This window comes from Macrotis lagotis, chromosome 8 (assembly GCF_037893015.1).
Source record: "Macrotis lagotis isolate mMagLag1 chromosome 8, bilby.v1.9.chrom.fasta, whole genome shotgun sequence".
Lineage (NCBI taxonomy): Eukaryota > Metazoa > Chordata > Mammalia > Peramelemorphia > Peramelidae > Macrotis > Macrotis lagotis.
Window position 1 is genome coordinate 119,795,149 of NC_133665.1, and position 13,078 is coordinate 119,808,226.

At 35.6% G+C, this 13,078-nt stretch overlaps 1 protein-coding gene across 5 annotated transcripts in view; it reads right to left on the bottom strand.

Annotated features, from left to right (window-relative positions):
- The window catches only part of GRB10 (growth factor receptor bound protein 10), a 270,769-nt gene that overhangs the window by 26,549 nt on the left and 231,142 nt on the right, over positions 1-13,078 (bottom strand). For all 5 annotated transcript variants that reach the window (XM_074198290.1, XM_074198289.1, XM_074198291.1 and 2 more), the window contains one exon: positions 9,051-9,207. In XM_074198290.1, coding sequence (XP_074054391.1) covers positions 9,051-9,207 — 157 coding nt within the window. The remainder of the gene's footprint in view (positions 1-9,050; positions 9,208-13,078) is intronic.

Consider the following 13,078-nt stretch of genomic DNA (forward strand, 5'->3'; position numbering starts at 1 on the left):
CTATTTGGAAGAATCATCTGCAGAACTAAATTAGATTAATCTAGAGGAAGAAGAAAAAGGAAATATGTCAAGGGAAGAGGATGAAAGAAAGAAGAAAGACTAAAAGATGAAAGATATTTTAATGTTTTTGAATAAAGAAAGGCTATGAAGAGCATCAGATTTGATGAGGAATGCAAAAGGGGAAGGAGAAATGATGGTATTCCTGAAAGAATCATTTCCTTCACACTCTTCCCCAACAATGCATATCCAACTCAGCATATACTAATGGGAAACTTGTTTGGAAATGTCATTTCAAACCCAAGCTTTGCCCTGGAGGCTGCTGGTATGGCTGCTCCAACAGCATCTAAGCCTTTAAAAATACATATTGTGATGAAAACAAAATCAGGTTTTAAATTAATCATTACAGGTAGTCGCTTGTTTCAGATTTAAGTGGAGAATTATTTAGGGGAGGAATGAGGACTTGCCTAGTAAAACTAAGATGGGTGAATGACTGATTTAAAACAAAGACACGGATACCTGGAAATAAAGGTGAGGCAACATCAAGGGCCACTGCAAAGGATTCAAGGCAGAACATATCTAAGTTTTAGTTGTTGGAGAAACAGGTGGTGCAATGAAGAGATCTGAGAACTTATTATTGAAAATGCCAACTTTATTACGAGAAATGTATTAAAGATACCAGAAGAACAGATCTTATTGCCCTTCACTAACATAGATAGGAAGACTTTTGTTTAGGGTAAAATTCCAAGGGAGAAAAGATTCAAAGCAATTCTGAAATCAAGTAATATCAAGTCAGTGCTAACAGTTGTTCCTCAAAGACCTCATTCACTGGCAGCCTCCAAGAACACCTAAGTGGAGCATCTGAGAGTTACTTCTCAAGGATCAAAAGCACTTTTTCCTGTTTCTGATGCCTGGGTCTCCTAACGATTTAAAGTGGATCTTTATCTAAAAAGGGGGGGGGCAATCACCCATGCAAATCACAATGGACCACAGCCAGCATCTGCTCCCCTCCTTCTCCCAAGTCCTGGGACTTGGTCTTGATATTGCAGGAAAGTTACTCCTTTGTATTACCATTTCAACACCTTGCAAATAATAAGTCCTGTCCTATATGCTGGCTCCTTGGCTAGGGAAAGGAACTTCTCCTGACCCTAGTGAGCAAAGCTACTGCGAAGTCTAGGATAAAATGAGATACATACAGAATATATGCATAATGCTTTGCAAATCTTAAAAGCATTACATGAATGCCAGCTATAGTGTTTTTAATTATGATAATGATGAAGATAATGCTAAGACTAATGAGAAAATAACACGGCCAGTCAATGTGGTACTTATTCCTTTCTCTTATTTGCTTGACTTCTAGCAATAATTTCTTGCTTCTACAAATATCTCCCCCTCCACTACAAAAAAGAGAAATGGAAGAAACTAAACAATTTATTCTTTAAAGGAAAGCAAAATTTTACATACAATAAAACCATGTTTGCCAATGTCAGGGGCAGCTAGGTGGTGATAAAGCACTGGCCCTGGAGTCAGGAAGACCTGAGTTCAAATCTCACCTCAGATACTTAATAATCACCTGGCTGTGTGACCTTGGGCAAGTCACTTAATCCTATTACCTTGCAAAAACCAAAAAGACAAATGTCAACCCATAATGGGCACACACACACACACACACACACACACACACACACACACCCCTCTCTTTGTGTGCAATGTATCTCCATAATGAGACAGGATAAATACAACTTTGTGGTTTTCCTTTCTCTTCCTTACTGATGAATTTAGAGATAGTGAATTTGTCTAGAAAAATATGTTTGAAATAATTTTTATGTATTATCTTTTAACACATTTCATCACAAACCATCTTTTAACACCATTTTCAAAGATGTTCAGTGGCATGATTTCAAACTGAGACTTTTCTAACAAGATATTGTGTGGTCTTAAAAAATAAAGTCTTAGGGGCGGCTAGGTGGTGCAGTGGATAAAGCACTGGCCCTGGAATCAGAAGGACCTGGGTTCAAATCCGGTCTCAGACACTTAATAATGACCTAGCTGCGTGGCCTTGGGCAAGCCACTTAACCCCATTTGCCTTACAAAAACCTAAAAAAATATAAAAACCTAAAAAAGAATAAAGTCTTGATTATTTTTTTTTCCTTTAAAAAAAGGAGGTTGCCTCAGGTACCACAGAGGTAACTCCATAGGTACAAGACTCATTATGGGGTAACTGTCATCCCTAGATGCAAGGGTCAGCAGTACAGTGACAGATTATTCATGAACAGAATGACAGTCAGGGTAAGTCCCAATGAAAAAATGAATGACAAAATGACACAGCTTCAACAGTTGATCATGTGTGTGAACAAAACATCTTCCATTCACAAATCAGAATTAGTCAACATACTAAGCCATCACAGAACAAATAGCTGTCAACATGCATTTTCCAAGATTTTAATAAATTTGGAATAAAATAATCAGTAAGAGAATGTGCCCACCAAAGATAATGCTGACATTTGCCTAAGTTGCCTTTTTTTTTAAAGGCTTTGGGGGAAGGGGGATATCTTCTAAATTTGAGTAACCCTTTAGAATTACAAGTTACTTTAAAACTTTTGCACATGTTGATATTCCATTTACCTATTCAGGGTCCAAAATAGAGGGATATTCTACAAAATTATTTTAATCCTTAAGGAGTTCGCAGTTTAATGGGAGAGATAATAAGAAAATAACTATGAACAAATGAGATATATATAATGGGTAACATGATAATCAACAGAGAAGAGGCACTAGAATTAAGGGGAATTGCAAAGTCTTCCTGTATGTGGAAAGTGGGAAGGAAGGAGGCAAATGGCAAAGATATCTTCTTATTCTCACACTTTTCCTCCTTTCCTTGTGATCTTATCCATAATTGCAAACTGGACAGAAATTACGCTTCCAATTTTTCACGAAACACTTTACACACAAGAGGGGGCACTCACATCTTTCATGTATCCTATACGTCAGTGGATATTGAAGATATCCTCACCTAATAACTTTCACAGCTGACTATGTAATCAATGTAATTTCTATCAGAACGTGCCACAATTAAATAAACCTTTGTGACCTACTCACATGCTCAGGAGGAGCAGAGCAGGCTGCAATGTCTTCCAAACTTCGCTTCCTTAAAATGTGAACAATTTACTAGCCTGAACTTGCGATTCCTTTTTCTCTGAGTTGAGCCATGTGCGACAATTACTTGCTACTCCGTTTCCTAGCTGAGTTATGTTGTGACAATTCATCTCAAGCTATCAAGAGAGTGGAGATGAGAAGCACATAGCTATTGATTATTAAAATTTGCATTTTGCAACTCCAGCTTTGAATTCAGTATCTGATATAAAGCAGGAGATTCATAAATGCTAAGTGACGTATTAGTATAATTAAAGAATATGGGGTTTTTTTTTAGGTTTTTGAAAGGCAAATGGGGTTAAGCGGCTTGCCCAAGGCCACGCAGCTAGGTAATTATTAAGTGTCTGAGACCAGATTTGAACCTGGGTACTCCTGACTCCAGGGCCCGTGCTTTATCCACTGTGCTACCTAGCCGCCCCTAAAGAATATGTTTTTAAAAATTACTTTTTTTTTTTTGTTATCTCTGATCTTTTTCACCAGCCTAGGAACAAATACTCTCCCTGTGCTGTCATATCTAATATTATATCCTGCCTGAGAGTTTGCAAAGTACTTTCCATGCATTTCCTCATCTCGTTTTCACAACATGGGAAGGAGCTATCATTCCCATTTTAGAGATAAGGAAACAAAAGCTTAATGAGGGGAAATGATTCGACCATGGTCACAGAGCTAATGAATAACTTGAACACATATGTCTTCCTGCTTCCAGGTCTGGCACTTTTCCCACTGTGATGTATTTCTTCAAGAGAGTACTGAAGATGAGAGAAATTAAGTGACTTCTCTATAAAGGTTATACAACCAATAAATGCCAGAAGCAGGATCAGAATTTGGATCTCTCCTGACTCTGAGTCAAGCATTCTTTCTAACTAAACATTGTCTCCACTATTGGTTATAAATAAAAGGTTCCTATAAATAAAAGGTAATTACATGGAGATAATTAAAGATAAATGGTCAGTTTATATTTATAGCAGACAAAAGAGCATTGAAAATAATAATAATACATATTGTATTGACATAATGCACCTCAAGGTCCAAAGGTATTAATATTATGAACTAATATGCAAGAGGCTATAGGGTTTGCATGCTCTTCCAACCTCCCAAAGTTGGACAGACCCGATCCTCAATTTGGTATCATAACAAGAATCTAGTATGGATTTTTTCCAAAAATGTATAAAATAAATGGCTCCAGGCAAACCAAAGGAGGGGATTAGTTCTGACATTTTGAACTGACTCTGCAAACTATGTAACCCTCTCTGACTTCTCACTAAGGCACTGGGGAAAGGTGGTAGAAAAAAGGCCCCGAGGCAAGAGATGCCACCATTTTGAACGACAGGAGGGTTATCATCCCTTTCACCTCCTCAGCAGTCAGTGGTATACCAACTGCTGCCAATAATCCATTACCAGCATCCACAGTCACTCACACATATGTCATGTTCTCTGAGCTAAAGGAAAGTCATTCACATCAAGTAACTGCTATCTTGGGAACTACCCCCGCCTTTTCTAAATCTATCATTCATTTTTTTTTAATGTGAAAAGTATAATATTTTTTAAAGAATATCCATTTAAGCTGGGAAAAAATGACTGAGAGCAATACTTCAGGATGCTATTATTTCTGAGACTACATAAGACAGATAATTGCTTTCAAAATTATGCCCAGTACTCTTATGCAGATCAACTGGAGTTTTGTAGACTATCTATGGCTAAATGTTAATAATTTACATATGCATATGCTCAAGATGTTTAATGTTTAATATTAAATTAAACACAGTATAATTGAAAGGGCAAAATTTGTTGGGAACAAATTTCAAGAAATTACAAAGAAAAAACTCTATACAAAGATGGTCATAGATTTGTAACAAGAAAATAATGGAAACAACAGAAATGACCAAGTGTTGAAGAATGACTGAATAACTGTAACATATTAAAGAATGGAGTCTTATATTGCCATTAAAATTATCAAATAGGAAAAAAAGATTTTTAAATATAATGGAAAGACTGTATCTGTGGGCTTGTGTATGTATGTATGTGTGTATGTATATGTGTATATATTATTCTATTATGTTTTTAAAACATACTGCTACTCATGTCAATGAATACTCATTCCCATGAACGTCTCAACTTGGGAGTCAGAAGACCAAGGCTGAAATCTTGCTTCAGATACATACCAGTTATGTGACTCTGGACAAGTCACTTTACCTCAACCTTATTCTTCAACTTTAAAAATGAAGAAGTTAAACTATACAATCTCTCTGGTCAATTCTAGCTTTAAATCTATGATCCTATGCCCATATGAGCATAATGCACCCTTAAAAGCACAGTGGCTTTGCTTCAATGCAACTAACCTTCCTAATTCATTCTGGGTTCACTGATACTTATTCTCAAAAATATGTACACTTGCGTGTATGTACATGTGTGTTTTGTGTTGTGTGTATGTACTTGTCTCCTCTCTTAGAAGATAAGCTCCTTGAGAATATGAATTTTCTTTCTTTACATTTGTATCTCTACTTTCTGGCACATAGTAGAGCTAATAAATGCTTGTGAATTGATTATGAAAAATCACTTAATGAGAGAATTAATTCCACCATCTGTAACACAAAGATCATGCTTGTATTACTTATTAAGAAAGCACAATTTAACTGTGAATGTTGCAATCAAAAAAGATTTAGTTATTCATAAATTGTTCTATGTGTGCCACAGTAGTTTTCATTGTATATGTGATATATTCAATGGATTTTAGTTCATGTAAAATTAAGTCCATGAAACTATTTTTAATGAACCTTAAAATATACTCTAATTCAAAATAAATTATTTAAAGTTATCTGTGTTATGGCATTATCTTTATTAACATGAACATTGAAAAACTGATATAAATATAAGTACACTAAGTCTTTCCCAGAACACTATTCATTATAGAGCAGAGTTCAGCATGACAGGTCTCTCTTAGGTCCCATTCAAAAGGACTTAGGGCTGAAACACTGAAAGGACTTTGTTATAAGTCACTAAATCCTATGGGAATGTTACAGCAAGAGTTCAATGAAAGAATGTTTTAAATTGGTGAACTCTTTACAATTGTGAACTTCAAGCAGAATAACATTTCTTACTAAATGTCATTTTTATATTAGTCACTTCAAACAAACAAATAAACAAAAGAATGGCTGAAACTCAGACAAACAAAAGAAGACATTTACTGATATTTTTGTGCTTCTCTCAGAAAGTTAACTCTGTTTTTTCATGGTGAAACTTGTAGCTTCTTCAAGGGGACATCTAGAATGTGCAAAATAAGCTTAAAAAAAATAACAATAAACCCCATTGGAAAATGTACCAGTGGTTGTTCTTTGTGAATAAAGATATAGAGATTAGATTTGGAGGAGACAATATGATCAAGAATGTTCTTGAGATTTCTTTGTGCATCTATTATGTTTATTGTGTTGTACCCAAGTCTACTAAAGAATCTAAAAGTTGGCTCCAAGACTCTACTCATCCAACTTTTTCCCTTCAGTTTTCATTATAATCTAATCATTACACCCTGTAGAGTCTATGAGGTCACTCTACTCTTGTGTTATATTATGAATAAGGAGAAAAATGGAACAGATTTATCTCATTCTGTTTGAAGCAATATAACTTAGTGTGGTGGTCTGAATATTTTGGTATGCATGTGTGTATGTATAGAGGCAAGTTTTACTTCCTCCTTAATGAGGGTATCTTCAGATGTTCAAATGAATGTAATAAGGATTCTTTTTTCTTTTTCCAAGATATAAAATTGCTTATGATAAGTGAATAATTATTTCTAAAATTGTTCTAAGCGGTGCATCTAGCAAATTTATTGTATTCTAATCTAGATCATGCCAAGGTATTTTTAGAGAAAAAAATTATAAAAGCAAACAACTTCTTTAGGTCAGTCATAATTTTCTTTTGCTCAATTATATCATTATATTTCATATTTTACTTACACACATATGCACACACAGCATATACATATATATGTTGAATATACACTTATCCTTATGCAATCTCTAGAAACTCTTCAGAGAAACCAATTTCACAATTACTCTAAAACATGGGTGTAGATAGATTTAAGATTTTAGACAGAATTTCAAGAGCATTGTTTAATTTAATCTGGTTCTAATTCATAGGATTTATTTAAAGGCTGATATTGTATACACACACACACACACACACACACACACACATGTGTATATAGATGTATTTATTTTTGTCCTTTTTCCCACCATTGTCAATTTCTAAGGTATTTGGGTACCAAGAGAAGCTTTTGAATGCCTTGTCAGCCCACTGACTCTATTCATTCAAGGATGTCACAAACTGGAGTTTGACAGCACAATTAGTCTCCATGGAAGCTATTGTGATGTCACAATCATTGAATTGTGGCATCACTGAATGAATCTGGCAGAAGAAGGATGTTAATCACAAAGGAGAAAAGTTCTGTTTACATACAAATACCTTGGTAATCAGTAGTGATGGGAAAAAATACAGAAAGAATTTCTGATCCCATATTTCAATCAGTTTAAAAGCATTATTCATTCAGAAATTTGACCTGAATAAAACATAGTTCTTTAAAATAATTAATACTAATTTCTGGAGAGCAAATCATACTATACCGTCTAATTTGAAATAAGGATATTTTAGGTAAATGTACATCATGGATTTTAAAGGCATAAATTCAAGTGCATTAAAATGATTCACAAGAAAGACTTTTGAATTTTGACATTTAATTTTTTAAAAAATATCAGAAGACAAATTCCTTTGGAGAGAAAAATCATGACTAAAATATTTATTTGTTAACTTTTAAGTCCTTCACATATTTCCTTATCCAATAAGAAGTTAGGATAAAAACAATTAATTCTAGATTTTTAAAATTGTGTCTGAAAAATCTTCTTTTTAGATTGTAATTATAGCTAAACAATTACAATCATCTTTTGACTCATTCTGTATGTCTTTATATATTATTTCATAAGAAAGCTTACTTTTAAGTATTTTAAATATTATAAAATATAAAGTATCATAAAACAACTTAAATATTATACTTCTTAAAATAACGGCCCACAAATATATTTGAGTAACATTTATAAGCATATTGTGAATGTATGTATATACCCAACACATACACATACACACACACACACACACACACACACACACACACACACACACCCCCTCCATAGAGGAATGTATGTGTATATATTAAATGAGTGTGTATATGTATATAGATGAGTGTGTATGGATTATTACCTGGCTCTGAGCTATTGCTTAAGAACTAGGTCTATATTAAATTGATTTGTAATGTTCTTCAATTCCCAGTGGTTCTCCAATTGCCTTGTTGCCAATTGCAACCATGGCACTCTAATTTCAATTAGATGTCTGATCTGATGCCCCGAGAATAGTTACCACTGCTGGTCTCTGAGCTGGTACAAGTGGCATGACTTTTCCAAGTCATAATCCAGTCTGTTCCCCTCCCCCAGTCTGCAAAGTAGAATTCCATCCCAGAGGTAGGCAAGGCAGTTTCTTTTTGCTATTCCCAGCTGGTAAGAAAATGAGATGAGTGGAATCACAGACCAGAACTCCTTGGGGATCAAGCTTAATTTGCCTAAGCCTTTTATATGCCATTGCCTCAACTAATACACAGCAAGATTACAAAGAGCACCAAAGTGAAAAACCGTATGGAAGGTGGAGGCATGAAAAAAAAATCAATAAATCAAATAATAAATCATGGTGTTTAGGGCAATACATAGGATTCAGGCTAATTACATAAAGAAAAAATTTATAGATGAAAGAAATATTTCTATGATTCCTATTTCTGATTTGGCAAAGCAATATTCATTTCATCACATAGTGAATATTCACAGGGTGTCATTCAGAAAACATCAAGAGCCTGGACTGTTCCCTACCTAATCCTAGGTGAAGGTGATGCTCCACTAGGGTCCAGCTGTTGTCATCCACACAATGACTTTTGTAAACGAGCAGCTGGCAGAGGTCCCTGGCTGTCATGTCTGCTAGAATCTCCACCACTTTGCTTGTCCCATCTTCACTAAAGACTTTAACATCCTGCAACATATAAAGGGTACACTTACAGATAAACATCTCCATGTATTAAAAATAGAAAAAAAAAATCAATACAGCATTCTTATCATTTTTAGCATCTGAAGTGAACAAGTATAAGGTGTTTTAAGACTTTTTATCCCCAACTCCCCCTCTACCACCCTCTCCCCCCCCCCCACATCTCCCACTACCACAAAGAAGACAAAAACATGTAGGATGACAATGGAATTTATCATCAAAATACCCAGAATGCCTCCCATGGCTAAGAAGCTGCTTCTAAAACATCGAGAAAGGAACAAGATGAAACTGGAAACAGCACTTCACTTTGAGGACTGGCAATTTGATTGCTAAAGTGAATGGCAAAACGAAACATGACAGCTTCCTTCTCCCAACAGAAACTTTTGATTAATACACCTGGCTCTGTATTTTTCAGTTGTCGCTCCATCACATTTCTCCTGATTTCTCCCATCCTCTTGGTCTTGGGCAGAAGGTGTGATAAAGCAATATCTATTATTGCAGAGTTTTTAATGGAGAAAGGGATAGGAGAGCACAAGAGCTACACACAGGCTTCCATCCCACCCCACCCCCCCTTACCAGATTACAAAGAAGCTTCATTTCCCTGGAACTGTTAAAATATACTAAATACAGTGGCAAAGTCCATTTTAAGGGGTCAAAAATGGGTTTCCACTGATTTTAAAGACAGCATGGGCTAGCAAAAAAAAAAATGCTTTTGTAGATGCAACCTTTAGGGTAATCTGAGATGGAAAAAAAAATAATCTTACCTCAACAGCATGCAAGAGACAGCAGTGAGAACAAGATGGCATTTTTTTAAATATAGATTGCCTCTTGAAAGAGAGTTTGTTCTCTGTTTCTTCCAACTCCTGGCAGGCTAAGCTGCGGGGCCCCCCAACCCCAGGGTGTCTGAATGGGTGGAGAGATTACTGTACTCTCCTGCCCCGCGGCCCCCTCCTGAGGGGACTCTTTCTAGGCTTACAGGGAAACCCTCCCAGCAGCTCCACTCAAAGGGTTACACACATACAATCTTTTAGGTAGTGAATCAAACCACACTCTACAGACCAATCACATCCTTCCTTGGAACTGATGTAATCATTTCCCCACACGTTCTCAGACCTCCAATTTACTCTCCCCCCACTCCCGGTTAATAACAATTATTATTATTTTTTTTTTAAACCAACAAACGAGGAAATGTTTGTTTTATGACCATCCACTGCATGGTAAGTGTGCCGTAACCTTAGAAAGTTCAAAGAAAAGAAATCATAAATTTCTGAGCCAAAAGCACGTGTGTTCTCTGAATTTGGATTTCCTTGCCAGATCTCTTCATCATCCTTCAGTCTGAAGCCGATGTCATCCACAGGCTTGCGTGTGAAGCACTTGAACTTTTACTCAAACCTGTTTCTGTGACCTTTTCCCAAGGAGCCACCATCTCTCCCCTTACTCTCCCTTCTGTTCTTTTTTTTTTCTGTTTTTCTACTACTTTGGTCAAGAGCATACATTTTTATCTTAACTTTTATTTCAAGTGGAATTGATTTGGCAAGGGGAGGAGGAAGGATTATGTAATAACTCCCTCCCAAATCACAGCAAAAAGAAAAAAGAAAAGAAAAGAAAGAAAGAAAGAAAGAAACAAAGGCAGGAAGGAAGGAAGAAAAGGAAGAAAGGAAAAGAAACAAAAGAAAGGAAGGAAAAGAAAAAACATACAAAAAGAAAAAGAAAGGAAGGAAGGAAAAGAAATACACTACACAAAGAAAGAAAAAAAGGAAGAAAGACAGTAAAGGGGGGGGGGGGGAGAAGAAAGGAAAAAAAGAAAAAAGAAAGATCCATGCTGTTGATTAGGTCCAGGGCTTCTAGCAGCAGCCTATTACAAAACAATGAAACCTGCCCAGTCTTTCATCCTTTTCACATCTAAGGGCAAATTCCAGCCTAGCTAGGGAGGAGTTAACTCTTAATCCAGGGAAAGTGACTCAAACCTATGTATTCAGGAAACTGCTTCAGCTGACAGAAGGGATGAGCCAACTCTTTCAGAAGTGGCTGTGCTGGGAGGAGGAACTGTGGTTACTGGAGCTTTCTGAAAGGTATGCATTCTGTACAATGTTCCAGCTGCACACCCAGCCTCCTGTTCCCATTTAATCAACTCGCAGAGATCTCAGCAGGGTGGAATCTGGACTGATGGCTTTTCCCTTCACCCACTTTTTTTTTTTTTTAAAACACAACTCAACACACAAAACCTCTCCACAAATCTATTTGCTATAATTAACATGGTTCATTCTCTGAAGGCATAAATCTACACACTAAGCTGAATATTTAAATACTGGTCTTATTGTAGAATTTTATAATGAAAAGGACTTTGAATCCCGGAAAAAGTTGGCACCCAGACAATAAACAGAATGGTAGGCACTGCTGTAGCATACAAGGGTGGCAAAAAAAAAAGTTCAGAGTAAGAATAAAATTAAATTTTTCATTAAAGTTACTATATTTTATTGTATTTACTAAGAATCTAATGTCAAATTTCCCACTGGAGGTACCCAGGATGATTTCCTTAATTTAAAAAAGTACTTTTTTCCTAGACACTTCTTTCATTAAATTTTTAACAATTTCTCAGACTAATTCTTATTGCCCAGCTAATAACTAAATTCTTGGAAATTCTCTATCAAAAAAGTTTGCATTTCCCTTCTTTCTCTTTCCCTTTATTAGCCATTACTTGCCCCTCACTTTTGTATTTCTCCTCTCTTATTCAGTCCCCTTCAAAATACCCATACCCAATTCAAATTCAGCCTGACACTCAATAATTACTTAGCTTTGTGACCTTGGGCAAGTCATTTAATCCTATTGCCTTGAAAAAAAAATCATAAAAAATATCTATATCCAGAGTATTACAACAAAGTGGTCATATGTTTCATTGAGATTCTGATTAAATAACTTGTTCAACTCCATAGTTGGAGGCTGTTGCTAAAGAATAGAAAAGATACAAACTGTAGCAGCACTAAAAAAAATTAAAGACCCCCAAATTCCACTGTAAGATTAGAAGCTCAAAATCAGTTCTTCTGTTGTGTTCCATGCCCACTTTTCCTTTTTTTAAGGATTTGGAAGTAATGTACAACTAACTACTGATTGAAGTAAGGAGAGACTGCCCTGAGATCTGGCATCAGAGGTAATGGGTTCAAAACCTCACTCTGCTTCTTAACTTCCTCCAAATTTTAGGATAAGTCATTTAACTTTTCTGGATCTCAGTTTCATTATCTATAAAATAATAAATCCTATGAACCACAAGTTTTCACTTAAAAATACAAACTTTAACGCTTAAGTTACAAAAAGTAAATACAATAGAATCCTTTCCTTACAGCAAGTTCTGGTTTTGATCATACCTAGTCTCATAATCTTACATCCATCAGTTTGATTTCACTATCATCCTTGTCAATACAAATATACTGTGCACCAACCATGGCCAGTGTAAAGATGGAGGAAGTGGTCTTTGCCCCTCAGGAGCTAACGATTAGTTATTTCATAGGACTAGCAATTTGTGACACACAAATAAATACATTTCAAATTATTTTACAAATTAAGATGGGAAAAGCCTTTCCTCAATAGATAAGTGGTCAAAAGACATAAGCATAGTTTTCAAAAGAATAAGAAAAATGCTAATAGCCTTGAAAAAATGCTCCAAATCACTAAAAAAAAAACTGAATTGCAAGAAAAAACAACTAAGTGGTTTCATCTTACACCCAGAAATTTGGCAAAGATAATAAATTATGAAAGTGTTGTGGAGGGGTTGTGAGAAAATAGGTGCACCCAATACCTTTTCTGGAAAAAAAAAATGGGAATTATCCTGGAAACATAATTGTTTCATTGTTCCTACTCTAGA